The sequence below is a fragment of the Cydia splendana genome, chromosome 20 (genome assembly GCF_910591565.1).
Source record: "Cydia splendana chromosome 20, ilCydSple1.2, whole genome shotgun sequence".
Taxonomy (NCBI): Eukaryota; Metazoa; Arthropoda; class Insecta; order Lepidoptera; family Tortricidae; genus Cydia; species Cydia splendana.
This window is the reverse complement of record NC_085979.1, coordinates 15,667,508-15,682,878: the sequence shown is the minus strand read 5'-3', so window position 1 is coordinate 15,682,878 and position 15,371 is coordinate 15,667,508. Positions and strand designations below refer to the sequence as shown.

Here is a 15,371-nt window from a genome sequence, read left to right as displayed (position 1 = left end):
CATATTTTAAATTGTCATAACACTTTATGCATAAAATTGTAAGTCATAAAAATCTTTACTCAGAATTATTCCTGAGCATAACTGGGTTTTTGTCATAAATGAGTTATGTCATATTTTTTATAGTCATTAATTTAATTCGCATAAAATTTTAAGTCATCTGCTTGATATCCATAATTGTTTTTCTTTCGAAGTATTGCAGTGCATAGTATTAATATAGACATAAAAAGTTAAGTCATATATTTATAGTGGTCATATGTTTTTTTCATAAAGTTTCAAAATTTTTGTAACCAAAGCATGAATAATAAATATGTATGGTTGTGAGCAACCTATGAAGCAAATATTACGTTAGTTATAAATGTCATAATAATAATCACACAAAGACCGTATAAAAGAGCAGATCGAAGGAGAGGAGCCCCCTCCAGTAGGAGAAACGGTTTTATAAAAGAAAGTAATCATAATAAGTAGGTTAGGTTCGTTAGGTTTCTTTAGATGCCCGAAGGGCAAACTACGCAGAAATAGGAGCCCCGCGTCAGCGGGGCTCCGTCGAATTAAGTGTTTTTTTCGAGGAGTTGTTGAGAGGCTAAAATTAGTTACTTAAATTATTTATGTAAACCATTATGGTTGAAAATTATTATGCTACAAAACGTTATACGTAGAAACATTATAAGTATCGATAACTATGCTTTTAGCTGGTATGACATTTATTTTGATTCATTATAATCAAAACCTATATGCACAAAAAATATATGACAACTGCTGAGTATGTCATCAAATATTATGGCTAAAAATGTATGACGCATAATAATATGACTTTTAATTTGTATGCGCAATGATGATTATGACACAAGTTGTTATGCGCATCAAAGATATGACCTAAACTTGTATGCAACCCAATATGGACCCCAAAATATGGCAGTATTATCAATAATATCAAATTTGTATGACGTTTAATAATACACTTTGTCCTGTTCAAGTCGCAAGTCGGTGCAAAGTTAGGTTAGACCAGTGGTGGGCAAACTTTCTTCATGGGGGGCCAGAAAGTGGTTGAGCCAGACTGCGTTAGGCGGCAGTCTCTTTTAAGATTACATTCTAATCGCGACTGCAACAGTATTACTACTGCAGCATTGCAGCAGCGAGAAACTGGCGATTTTACTGTCACTCTCTTTGACAAAATTAGTGGCGCATTGAGCTCTAATCACTGCAGGGATGCAGCAACGACAATCGCAATCTCAAACAAATCGGTAGTGACATCTGGAGGCCTACCGTGAAGCACGAAACCCAAAATTTCGTTGTCGCTCGAATAAGAGGATAGAGTAGCAGATAACGAAATTTCGAGTTTCGCGTTTCGCGGTAGGCCCTCTCACGTGACAGTGACGTATGCCGCTACACCTGCAACGCTGCAGTAAAGGTGTCAGTCCATTTCCAACGACAGCAGCACTACCATTCACTTTACTATGGAAATTGACAATAACACCGACGCGTTTCGTACTAGTAGTGCAGCTGCGATCAGAAATGGAATGTTACCCTTATGGTGAAATTTGGATGGTAACTGTAGCTGCATTACTGTGGCAGCATCACTGCTGTGGCGTGAAAACGGCCGCTATATATGTGAGTTTTCTTGACGTTCGCCGCCGCATTACTGCCGCGACTATGACGTGAAATCCGTCACTAATTTTATCGAGGACATTGACAGATACAACGTTATCGCCGTGGCAGTAATGTTTCAACAGTAATGCAGCTGCAGTTGCCATCCATCACCTTAACACCACTGTACAAATCAGATTCGCATATTACTAGTTTACATCTTCAAAAGCGGTACTCTCTTCAGTTGCCTTTCGATCTGTCTATTTGTCTTGTTCTTAAGCTGCGGTATATGGAACAAACAGTACACTGCCCCGAACAGGTTGACGCCGACGAACATATAGAACATGGTGTACACGCCCATGTATGCCTCAATGTGGGGGAAGGAGTACACGTGCGCCAGTTTTATGAGCTGTGAGTACACGTAGAGGAGGGCTAGCTGGTGCGATCGGATCTGGAATAAGTAGACAATTATATTACATTGACGTAACTTGCAACTTGCTGCCGTAACTTTCAAACGCAAGATACCAGAGGACGCTTTATTCGACACTAGCGACCAGCCCCGGTTTCACAAGGGTAAACCTTAACAAATGATATACCTAAACTTTCCTCAAGAATCACTCTATTGATAGGTGAAAACCGCATGAATATTCGTTCTCGTTTTAGAGCTTATCACAAACACTGACGAGGGGGGACGGGTGGACTTTTTTATAAGGTGTAGTCACTGGTGTAGTGATAGACAAGACTACCATATCACGAAAATTAAAAATGCATGACTATCACATATAATTTAACCATTACGTTTTTATTGCTACAATTTCACAAAAAAGGCCATAATTTCCTTAAAAAGTAGGGGTATATTAGTCAAAACCTTTAGGCGAAAGTTCAAGCTGATATTAATAGGTACCTATTTTGGATTTAATTTCTTATCGACCTAGCTACTATTAATAACTAGAAAATAGCAACTAATATAGCGTAGAAATTCGAACCTAATATAACGCAAATCAGCCGGGACAAATACTCCACCTAAGAAACCTAAGACAACAAAGCTATTTCTTGAAGTCCCCTCTGCGAACTCACGACTAAATTGAGTAACCAACACGAATTTATTTACGCTATAGAACCCACTATTACCCAATTTTCCAACGCATGAAATATCTGCCAATCCCATACGACATCGCTCAATCGAGAGCAACATAAACGTAATCGGTTTTAGCCCACGGCGTCAACATCAATCTTTCTGTCCACGGCCCGCGATACATTCTTACTGAGTCGTGTACTCGTATTGTGCTATTCAATATACCTACAGCGGCAGCACTTTATCACCCTGAAAATTTGAGTGCGACTATTCATCCCTATCCCTGCTAATATTATACATGCGTCAGTAACTTTGTCTGTCAGTTATATCTTCATGCATTATCCGCTGAGCAGACTTAGATGTATGCATATAGTTTGAGGCCCGGGAAAGCACATAATTATCACATAAGATACGTTTTATCAATCATCATCGTCATCAGTCCACGCAGCTAGTACTAGTAGGAAATATAATATACCTTACCTATTATGTCTGCGGTTTGACTAGTGTAAAGCTACACCCATCATACTCAATGCTTGATACTAGTGGTAATGAAGATTTTAGAGTTACCTATATACAGTTGAATTGCCAGTTTTAGTTGTTTCTTCCAATATTTTAAGCTATATTTCATAATTTTATAACACTTGATTAAATAATTGTGGCCAGACTGTGTAAATTTACTCTAGCAATGCTATTCAGTTATCTCGCTGCCATGTACGTAAACCCCAAGATATTATAACGATTATTTAACGCAAATTTAATTACCTCTCTAACAGCTCTTAAATTACTACATTGAACATAATATTCAGGGGGCTAGCTTTAACTACGAGTGAAATGTGCACTTTCAAAATGTTGATATTTACATAGATAATAATTTAATGGCTACCGAATGTTGTTTGCAAATATATCACGGCTGAGTGAAACGAGCCGAAAGAAGACCAGTTAGCCAGTAGGCCAGGTAGGTAAGAATAAGTACTTACATAGTCTTTTGATTCTTATGACCATCAAATTTATCCAGTTGGAAATTGGGCCGTGTCCAGGCCAGAGCTTCCGGCGCTTACTTTTTTATGACATGACAGGCGATCACGTGATGCTTTCCATAGAAAACGATGCGCCGGAAGCTCCGGCCCGGACACGGCCCGGTCTGTGAGTTATCCTTTACTCACCTCACAGTTAAACAGCTCCGTTATCACCAGCACGGGTAGCCCCCAAACCACGCCGTACGCTGCTAAGAGTACGCCGAGAGCGGCCACGGGTACCCAACGGAACGTGTACACCGTCAGGTCGGCCTGCGTGTACACCGCCAGTATGCCCATTGACACGGCCATCACGAAGAATGCGCTGGTTAGGAGGTACTAAAACCAAAGTTGAAAATGTAGGAAGAAATAAAGACTTATAATCATAATAATATAAAATTAAAGTGACAGAGTTGAAAGATAGAAGGAATACTCGCTACGACAAACAGATTTCATAACACGCCGATCTCCTGGTGCGTTACGTGTGATACGCACACATTCACAACTCGAGGGCTGAGCGGGGAATGGCTCAAACCCGATAGATAAGTATGATATGTGTGTGCGTGAGAAATCGCCTTGCCGTGAAGTAACCGTAGTAAAATTAAATTAAATGGATTTAAAATAAAATTCCATACTATAACTCGTCTATCTGTCAACTCAAAAAGAGAAAGAGATATAGAGAGATGAGTGCTTCGTCAAAACATGCTGAGTTTCGCGTATTAAAACTATACAAATAGATACTTACATTTCTTTCCATAACTCGTATGACGGCTGTACATAGCAAACTGCCAGCGCAGAAGCAAGCGAGCGTGAGCACCCTGTCAGGGTCTGCCGGCGACCCCAGCTGAACCAGAGTCCTGTGCTGGTCCAAGAAGATGACACTGCCACTCAGGATCATGGTGCTGTGGAGGACCAGGCCGATTTTGGTGGCGTCGCGCCATATCGGGTTTTTAACTGCGAAAAATTGAATGAGACTAAATCAATATACCAGACTAAATAATTGGTGACAGACATCAGGTTGAAGCAAGCTGTGAAACTGCATGGACACATTATGAATGGAATTGGCTATACACTTTTGCAGCTACATCTCCATGAAATTCGTAAATCGGTGGTAGGCAACCTTTTAACTAACCACAATAGAAATCATGACATGAATGATTGAGTGTCGTGGAATTAATTGATGAAACTCAAAAGCCTTCGTTTGATTTAGTTGATCTAAATGCTTAATTTAGGTAAACTGCCAGCAAAACTGTGTATTTTTTATCTCGCAGACGGCGACTCGCCCTGTACAGAAGGGTCTACATAAAAATTGACGTGTAAGATAACTTAAGAACGATTTAGTACGGTTAGAACTTACTTATTGTTATCGTTTGCAATTTTCCCGCAGCTCTCGCTCTGTCACTTTCGTCCTTCAAGCTGGCGACTTCTTGTATCACGGTCGGATGTTCAGGCGACAGGCATTTCAATCTAGACACTGTTAGTTTTGCTCGCTGAAAGAAAAAAACACATAAATATGGGTGATGTTTATGGTACTAAGGGCTTCTTAGAACGTAATTTCCAACCAATTGCTTTATGAGAGCACTGAGACTCTTAAGCAGCTTATTCCACAGATTTCTAAGACTAAAATAGGAAACATTTGATCCGGCTTATGCTTGGCATATTTGACTTACCGCCACTACGTCTTGCGCAACTATTCAGGTTAACTCAGTGAACATGGCGCTAGCAATTGTGCCCGTTAGTCTATTTTTGACTTCAAAAAACGGTACCTATACATGACTAACACCTATCTCACATGTAAAGCTTTGAATATTACCCTAAACACAATTTCCCGTTACTAGTAGTTCGCCCCGAACTGAGAACTCGCGGTTCGCCAAAAAGTTAGATCAATTGAAGGCTCGCGGCACAATACCTACACGGTGTCAATTTTGAGCTCTAGTGAGACTTAAATAAGTAGCTACTCTAGTTTCTTGGATTCATCAGAACAAAACATGGTATATCTCACATAATTTACTGTAAGTAGATTAACTTGACTCACCTCATGATTCCCTTTCATGACCAAGTAACTCGGGGATTCCACCAGACAGAACACCGTGATCATTTGAAATAATACAAGAGCCACCATCAAGAACATCAGCGCGTCTAAATCTGTAACCAGTCTCATCAGATACCCTGCTGCCGTCATTGGTATGAACAGAGAGAGAGCAAACCCTCTGTTTTGTATGGAACTGATCTCACGAATGTATATCGGGAAGATGGTATACAAGCCACCTGATGATATGCCAGCCAGTATGTGTAGAGCTATGATGTTGAGTTCGTTGACGTCCAGAAGAAGGGGTATGCAGGATACCTGTAAAAATGTATTGGGTTTAAAGTAGCGAATTTAAAAGTGCAAGCTGTTGAGTATATTGAGAACTGGTCACGGGTATATTTAATATGTCTGTGTCTCACGGAAGTTTTGTTATTAAATTGCAAGCTGTTGCTTTGCCAAAAAGACAACCAGAGTCAAAACGTTCAGGAAAACTGCAATGGCGTCTTACGAAAGGTAGCGATTAATTCGGTATATTTACTGTGATATTAACCATACAGCTTTTAAGAAGTAGAAAGTTGGAATACCCATTTATTTTATAATGTCCACAGGTAAAATGTAAAACATTAACTCGCGCTGATAAAGTTTTTGACCCTTTTATCTAACTATGATGCCATAACGGGTGAACGTGCCTCGAGCGTTACGAGAATATCATTGTAGAGTTCCCCAGAAAGTTGAGTGCATTCTTCATTTCTAAAGTGTTTACATTATTTTATTTTTAGTTGAGTTTATAAGTAAGAACCAGGAGCGAATACTTTTATATGGTATTATTACTTGTATGATGATAAAGTGTTACATTCGATCTATAAGAATAAGTGACTAGCAATAACAGTTTGCCACACATTTCTAATTCGTACAAGTACCTCAGAACGGTATCTTGGAACTTCATCTAAAACCTGGTCATATCAGATGACATTTATCAATTTATAGTAACAGGAGTCAGGTAAGGCGGAAACAACGATGATATATAACTAATCGATGCCTCAAGTTCTGACGCGCAATCATGTCACGACTCTGAACCCATTACAGTACAATATTCAAGACAACAGACCGTTAATTGAGATTGACGAGGTGGATTGTGTTAGTGTTTCAATTCAAATCCTATTCTATTGTACAATCAATATATATTATGTAGTTTAATTTGGAATCGTGTTAACTTTAACTGATTATTATTTATTTATCGGGGCGTAAAATCGATCTAATATAGCCTTATTTTTGGGAAAAAAAAAGAATTTTCTGAGTAGAGCAGAGCCGAGCGTACAGCGTACCAATATAAATAAGTAAATGTTGCCAACAACTTCGTTCGCGTGGATTTTTACCCATCAAAAACATAAATGTGAAGTGAGAGCCAAGTTCAATATTAAGAATATGCGTCATGCGTCGTTGTTGACTTAAAAGAATTGAGATCTATATGGGTGCCCTCAGTGGGTATGTTTTAACCCTATTAGGGTATGATTAGGCTGAAAAGCACTGGATATTTTTTTGGTTTTCTAATATGGTTTCTTTCTACGAATTTCCAGTTCCTTACATATACTCAAAATGTTAGCCCTTTTAGCCCCCTTAGGGGAACTATTTTTGAATACGCTAAAATTACTTTTATGTAGCGTGCTTCCAGTCCGCGGCCGAAACCAGTTCTTGTTAATTGACCCAATAAAATACCTAGGACTCACCCCTTGCACTAAACTGACGATGAATATCCCGACTTTCCGCCCAAACCTCTCTATCACGCAACACAGCACCGGTGCCGCCGCCGCAGCCGCCAGCACGTGCGCCGTGGTCCCCCATGTCACCTGGGTGCCGGGCACGTGGGCGCCAGGCGCTTGGGACCCGAAGTTGCCAGCGTGCACGGTCGATGTTAGCGCGTCAGTTTCGATTCCTTGTGTGAAGAAGGGAATGCTGGCTGGAAAGAAGCTTTGAATTACTGAAATGTTACACTGCTGCATCATGATATGTAACATTGTTTTCAATTCGCGCTAAATAGATCTCCCTAATAAGACCTAGAAAATGAGGACCATTTCCATAACCTCAAGTCCTGTGTGAAAAAATCATGATAGGTATCTTAGTTACAAAACGTCTGGACCGTTGTTAGTGTTGGTGTCAGAAAAAAAAAATCTGCGGAATCCTACGCCACAACAGAAAACTGTGTCGCCAACATGATTCATTTCATTTATTTAACATGATTTTAGCTTATAAGATTTTTATTGTATATATGTTTGTAAGGCATGTATCTATGGGCCTAAGTCGAGGCCTGAAAATAAATGATATAAGTTTTGATTTAAAAAAAATTGCGAGTTTTGAACAACCCAAAAAATTTGCAAAATAATGAAATAACTTGAAATTGAGATTACACTTAAGTATTTGTAAAACGTACCTAGTCATTCATCTACATGAAGTTTCAGTTTAAGTACTTCTACGTGGACAATGGACATACAGGCCTATTCGGATTTCGAGATAATCACAAGATCTTGAGACGATTTAGAAATCAACTAGATCTACATTAGATATCGACTAGATGTGACTTGGATATCTAAGTCATAACTTGTCGAAATCGTTAAAGAGGACCTCCAGAATCGCGGAAACGTCAAATTTGACATATCTATCTTTCAAATATCTTTAAATTATCCGTATCGTAACTTGTTGAAGTCTAGTAGAAATCTAATTCATTTTCCGAATCGAGCCGATAGTCACAGGAAGAGGCTAGTATTAGGTAACAAAAATGGTCAGATGTTTATGAGCAGTTGCCTTGCACAGGTAGTAGAATTGGACGGCCTCTGTGTGTCATTCAGAACGAATGCCGCCTAATTCTGCGGTCGACGCAAATTGACAGCCTCCTGGTGTAATCTGGGGCAATTGCTGGCACTTAACAAACCGCCGCCATGCTTCATTCAATTCTATTCTTAAACAGATCTTGACTTGTTATATTTTTCAATAACGTAACCCAGAGTAACGGTATAGTTGTAATTACTAATAATAACCAAAAAGCATTGGAAGACACACGTGTTAACACGCCATACCCGCTCAGCTACTAGTGCTTCGTTAGCCATGGGTTTTGAGTAGCAATAGGGGTCTCGGTATTTATGTATAAAATAGAAAAGTTGTTAATTCTATAAAGCACACATACACAGGACAAGAAGATTAAACAACACACAAAAATATTATATTATACACACAAACAGAAAATTACACATTCGGTCCAGCAATATGTGCAGTAAGTAGAAGGCTCAGCATTTAGTTAGTATTCGGTGAAATAAAAAAATATGGATAAGCATGTTACCTATATAAACATACCTAAAACATGATGATATGGCAAAGAGTGGACACGGAAGACAATTAATTGGAAAAAACTCTACACCATCAATCTACCGTTCAACGCGAGTTGATTCTTGTATTGCAATCAATACCGACAAGTTAATTAAACTAGGATTACATGGTCTACTTTTAATTTATTTTTGCCTATTTAGTTACAAAAGCCAGCGCCGCATTTTTTATAGCAAATGACTTTCATTCTAATTTAAATTTTACTACCCTTTCAGTATCGCTAGTCTAATTTACACGAAAAACAATTATGAAACTCGTAAACGATACAAAGTCACTTGAAAACAACGACTAAGTTAAGACACAACAGTATTTATTAAGAGGGCAGATAAGATCCCCAATGTCATTCTAAGAAGGTAGAGGTAAAAGATTAGAGTTTAAACTAAACAAACGAGTAAAATACTTCTTTATAAATAGAATAAACTAGTGGCTTGATAAGCCGTATCTAGACATCGCTATAAGCTTAAAAACTTAAAAATAAATAATTGTGGCACTGGCGGTTGAGACTTTTGGGCCTTGGTCGTCAGACACCAACGACTTAATAAAGGATATTTCCCGAAAACTTGTCGGGGTGTCTGGCGACCTACGAGCAGGGTCATATTTTGCCCAAAGGCTCAGCTTAACTGAAATGCGGCCAGTGTCCTGGGGACTATGCCCCAGGTGACATTAGGGTTCGTCGAAAATTGATTAAGTACCTATGTAAATATTGTAAATATATATTGTAATTAACTTTAGATAAATAAAAATAAATAATATTTACCTACTCCTTAAGCCCTTTATATTTTAAGTCTTTTATGCCAATTTCCCCTACCTATTTTGAACGTTCCAAAAAACGAAACGACAAAACAATTACATATATCTAAATACCGAACCTGCTCACAAAATTACACGAAAACCGGTTGAGAAATGCAACCTGCAGAAGAGAACACCATCCGGATATAAGAAAGCATTTTTGATTTTATGCCTATCTGACACGGAGACCTTCGCTAACGCTCGGTCAATAAATAATACGTTCAAGGTACTACCTTTGTAAATGTTGTGATTATAGTTTTGTTTTCACTTATATGATTATGCATTTAGTTTATAGATGCACGTAAATACGTAGGGGAGACCGAGGTGAGTTGTGACAGAGGAGAGTTGTGACAATGTCGATTTTTTGGAATATATTAACTAAAAACTAGATCGCAATAGCGCGCGTTTGTTAGTTCAAGTTGCGAGCTTACAAACGCACACTGTTGCGAGCTCACTAACAGTTATTAGATTCCAAAAAATCGACAATGTCACAACTCTCCTCTGTCACAACTCACCTCGGTCTCCCCTACCTAATATTGTATTGATAGTAAGGTAGGTATTCCCCGATCATCATCATCACCCCGAGTAGGTACATATATTAAATGGAACTATGCTAAATCCCTTGACGAACTAGCATCCCCATTTCAATCCCATAAGACGAAGGATTCTCAGCGAGAGCCCTGTTTTGAATTACCATAAACTTAGATAATTCTGCCCTCCTAAGCTAAAAAGCCGTATTTGCAGTCAATTTGTATGAAAACTGAATGCAAATACGGCTTTTTAGCTTAAGAGGGCAGAATTGTGGTCCACACTAGCTTACAACTATATCCCTAGCTTGTTGTATAATGTATATTTGAAGGACAATTTTGATTTCAAGCGCATATGGGTATAATTCTTTGACAAGTCCTATAGTTTACACAGCGGATTTTGGCGCCTAACTCTCTGAACTTATCGAATAATTTAAGGTAGGTTCCCAAACAAAGGTTTAAAATGAAGATAACAGAAAGAGAAAAGAGAAAACAAGCGTAAAATCAAAACATACCTATAAAAGCAAACAGTAGTTCTTTCCAAACACTTCCTTTGCTAACATCCTTATTTATTTCCACACTATGACTTCCTATTGTATACACCATTTTAAATAATATCACAGCACTTATCTATAAAATAACAAAAAGAGGTATCTCTTTCCATTCACTACTTTTATAGCAATATTCACAGCACTATTTACCTATCATCTACAAACGAATAACGACTTAAAGTCAGTGCACTAAGGCTTTAATTCCAACGATACTGAATAGCTTCTTATTTACACTGGAAAACAAGCTCTAATCAGCAGGAAATAAATTCTAAACCGCTCGTCGCTATCTAGAGTTAAAGGATTCTCTTGTTCCAGCGTTGTTTTGACGTTATTTTGAACTCTGTGTCTTGGTAATAAGAGAACACGTCCGTCGCAGGCGAGATTGTGAAGCAATCTGTGTCAATAGTGCTGTGAACGTGAGGCAGGCGGCGTGAGTGATAACGGTCTAGAAGTCTTTCAGGCGCTGTTTATCTTCGCGGTTAAGATTAAGGCCAGCGCACACTACACGGTGCGAGGCTTTTTTAACCTATGGAGATGCGAGATAGAGATCTCCGGACTTCCGGCGCTTACTTTTCTATGACATGACAGGCGATCACGTGATGCTTTCAATAGAAAACGATGGGCTGGACACGGTCCGGTCTAACGTGAGTCATCCTTATACCAGCTACGATAACCTACAGAAATATCTATTATATACCGTCAAAGTATTATTGATTGTGATAGATACGAAACAGCGCCATCTACATCGCATGTCAAATTAAAATCACGAAATCGCCTTCAACTTTACTCGTCTTACACAACGAGTATTAATGGATCTTTGGTACCGTTGAATTGCCCCTTAAGGGGCCCACTGATTAACAGTCCGCCGGACGGTATTGGCCTGTCAGTTGTTCGGAACTGTCAAAATTTTGTTCTAACTGACAGGCCGATACCGTCCGGCGGACTGTTAATCAGTGGGCCCCTTTACATATTTTCAAGCTCCGTTGCCTCTAAGGTTGAACTTCTTATTTGCATCTTTATAAGTAAGCATGGGCTGCGTGTAAAGTTCGTGGTGGAAAAACTAAAGGGCCCACAGATTACCAGTTCGCGAGACGATATCAGCCTGTCAGTTATCCGCCTTTTGCGAGTAACCTTTTGGACGCCAATGACCGATATATCCGTACCGCAGGTCCAACGCCAAAGACTGATTAATCGGGCACATACCACAGAGCAACATAGACCTACGTGCATATGCATAAAGTTCAATTTCAGTTTTGACACTTCGGTGACGTGGCGTCCGAGTGACAGTTTTTGTGTTTGACACGGCGTCAAAAAGGTTAAAACCGATGACAGCGAACGCCATCCCTATAGGTTAAGTCGGGAGCGTTGAAAGGATTTCAGGGCACGAGGGATAAATAAACAAATATATTAAGCCTTTACAAACTGGTGCAGTGAAAAATTATGACTTACAGTATTAAGTCTTAGATGCGAGTTAGAATGTGAAGCAACAGTGTGCCCATACCTTACGCATAAAAATTATAAATAAACGGTATAATTGATATTGTTTAACATCGAAGTTTCCTCCACACTACAAATACCTCAAACATCCTGTAATAAATAACATCGAAATACGCTCGAAACTAAATATAGGATATAATGTGTTTTTATCGTGGCTTCTCTCACTTCGTTTCGATTTATACTGTTGCGAGTTTTAGGAGAATATTATAGGTTTCTAATGACATCTGGATATTTCCAGGCAGTGGCTGAATGGTTAAGCGTATGAAGTCTAAATATCTGCTTTTTACCTTAAAACATCTAATAAACTTTACATAGGAAATCCCTAACTCGGGAACAAATATCAGTGATAAACACAGAAAAGCATGACACAACTAAAATTATAAATATAAATGTCGGGGGTTAAAAATAACTGATGTTTCATCACTATGTCAAAAGTCTAAAGACAATGATTATAATGAAGACAATGGTCCAAAGTGGTCCATTACAAATCCTGTTGGATATTTACAGAATATTTTCTTTACAACCTATTTCTTTGCCACGTCACATAAAAGGAGACTATTTGCCTTGTCAGCCATTTAACGACCTATTTTCTACAAAGCAAATTAAATTCAACAACAATGCATATAAAGTTTACTATCCAACGCAATAAAATAGTTTCCATATCAGCAACGAAAGACACGCTTAAACAACCAATTATGAACTCTATCGTATTGATATAAAGTCCACAAATGTTTGTACAGCTTTATCGTAAAACAACAGGTAACTAATTGTTTCGTTTTCTGAATCACGTTTATATCATTGTACCATAAAAGTGGTGAGTGGGATAATATTATCGGCGTCTACGTGACTAATATCACAGTTTCATGATACTAAAGCTGTGTCCACGGTTCTGGCTGCGTGGATTTGGTCATCTCTCTCCGCAGAGAGTGAATTTTAAAGAAACTTACGTTCAATACGTCCATCCCCAGAATTTAAATATTCTATTTTTTTTAATCGGTTTGCTGTAATATCATCATAGGCCTTTTCGTCTATTGCAGACGATTTATGGTGTAACACCGGATAAACACCGTTTTTGGTGACTGAATAGGCCGATGCGAGACCGACATGGTCTACCACAGGTCTGACAAGAGAAGTTTGCGGAAACCGGTACCGAGACACCTTGTCGTCGTTTTTGCCTCTTGTCAGCGAGTGCGGCAAACCAGGTCTCATCACAAAACTTGCGACCCTCCACATATACCTAATGTGTGTGTGCGTGTGTACATTTGTGTGTATACGTAATATATTACCTAATATATATACATGCCTATTCTCGCGTCTCTGGCCGCATGAAATTCAGTCTATGTCACGCCCTTTTCCTTATTTTAAGTAGAAAAATACCATATTCTATTTTTTTTCTATAGTTCATAAATTCTATTCCTTGACTCACTAAATTGCCTGTTCAAGGACTCACGAAAGATTTATTCTTCTCGTCATATGACGAGGCAACCACCTTATTGAATTCGGTGGAAATGAAATAAACTATTTTCAAACACAGCCAAGTTTTTAAAAGTTTTCAGTCGCCGCCGCGCAAATGCATTAAGAAACATGGGCGCCAAATGCGTTCTTAAGACCGTTTCAATTTGTCGCAAAATCAATTCGCTTCACTAAATTATTTAACACGTAGCGATTTCAATCTGATTAAAGCTATAAATTGTTATTGCTTTTAATAGGCTTTTATAACTTCACTTGTAAACAAATACCCACGGCCCAACCCACTTTATTTAAAAGAAACAAAAAAAATGTTAGTATGATATAGCCCCAAAACTAGTCCAATGGGGAGGCCTTCAGATAAAGGCCAAGACAGACAGATACTATAAGTAGTTGGCATGCTGTTATCAAACTCACAGATCACCTCAACTCCTAGATAAAACAATTAAAATACACCACACAATGGGTGTCCTTGTACCAGTGAACGGAAATAAAACACCTTGTACTAACTTCGCATATGACGTAAATTAAAAAACCGGCCAAGTGCGAGTCGGAATCGCATTCCAAGGGTTCCGTACATTACACAATATTTAACAATGTATTTTTTGATGTGAAACGTGAGTGATATGTCTTTAAAAAACCCGTAAGGTTCGGATCAAAAACTAAGTAATTAAGTCCGACTCACGCTTGACTGCACATTTCTAATAGGTTTTCCTTTGATCTATAGCTAGGTAAAGACCTATTTTGTGTATTTATTTCAAAATTTAGACCCAGTAGTTTCGGAGATAAAGGGGGGAGAATGGCCATTTTTTGCCTATTTTCTTAAATTACTTCTAAACTATTTATCTTAAATTATAAAAATATATATTTGTGATTCTCACAACGAGCTCTTTCATTTGACGATATAGTTTGCAAAACTTTGTTTTTTTTTTAAATTGTCTCATTTACCCCCCAAAAGTGCCCTCTATGTTTAAAATTCATTACGTTTACATTTACGTTGCATGTCCGTCTTTGGGTCACAGACTTATGTGTACCAAATTTCAACTTAATTGGTTCAGTAGTTTCGGAGAAAATAGGCCGTGACAGACGGGCAGCCAGACACACGAGTGATCCTATAAGGGTTCCGGTTTTTCCTTTTGAGGTACGGAACCCTAAAACTACAATAATTTTGTATAGGATTGAACATAGAATGACAACTAATTCTGCGTAGCATTATACAAGTAAAGTCACAGCTAAATACGTGCGGTGACCTGGCACCCTTCGTAAAACCTTCATAATGCAGTACAGACCAGGGGCGGGAACAGTGGCTCAGCTCGAACAGTGGCACACTCAACCTAATTTCAATACGAAAGAGGCTCTTTGCTTCCCTGGTAATATAGAAGAAATATTCAGTAATCGAACAAATTCAAATGGACGAGCAATAGTTATTGTAATGTAACACGCGAGGGTGCTACAATATAGAGC

General features: G+C 38.6%; 1 protein-coding gene across 1 annotated transcript; it reads right to left on the bottom strand.

Annotated features, from left to right (window-relative positions):
- Positions 1 to 582: 582 nt before the first annotated feature.
- LOC134800528 (uncharacterized) lies at positions 583 to 11,442 on the bottom strand. Its single transcript, XM_063772996.1, has 7 exons — positions 10,908 to 11,442; positions 7,429 to 7,658; positions 5,708 to 6,019; positions 5,030 to 5,162; positions 4,418 to 4,626; positions 3,823 to 4,011; positions 583 to 2,035 (listed from the first exon to the last, which is right to left on the bottom strand). Exons 1-7 carry the CDS (start codon positions 10,996 to 10,998, stop codon positions 1,799 to 1,801), a joined length of 1,401 nt encoding a protein of 466 aa, XP_063629066.1. The 5' UTR covers positions 10,999 to 11,442; the 3' UTR covers positions 583 to 1,798.
- Positions 11,443 to 15,371: the final 3,929 nt, after the last annotated feature.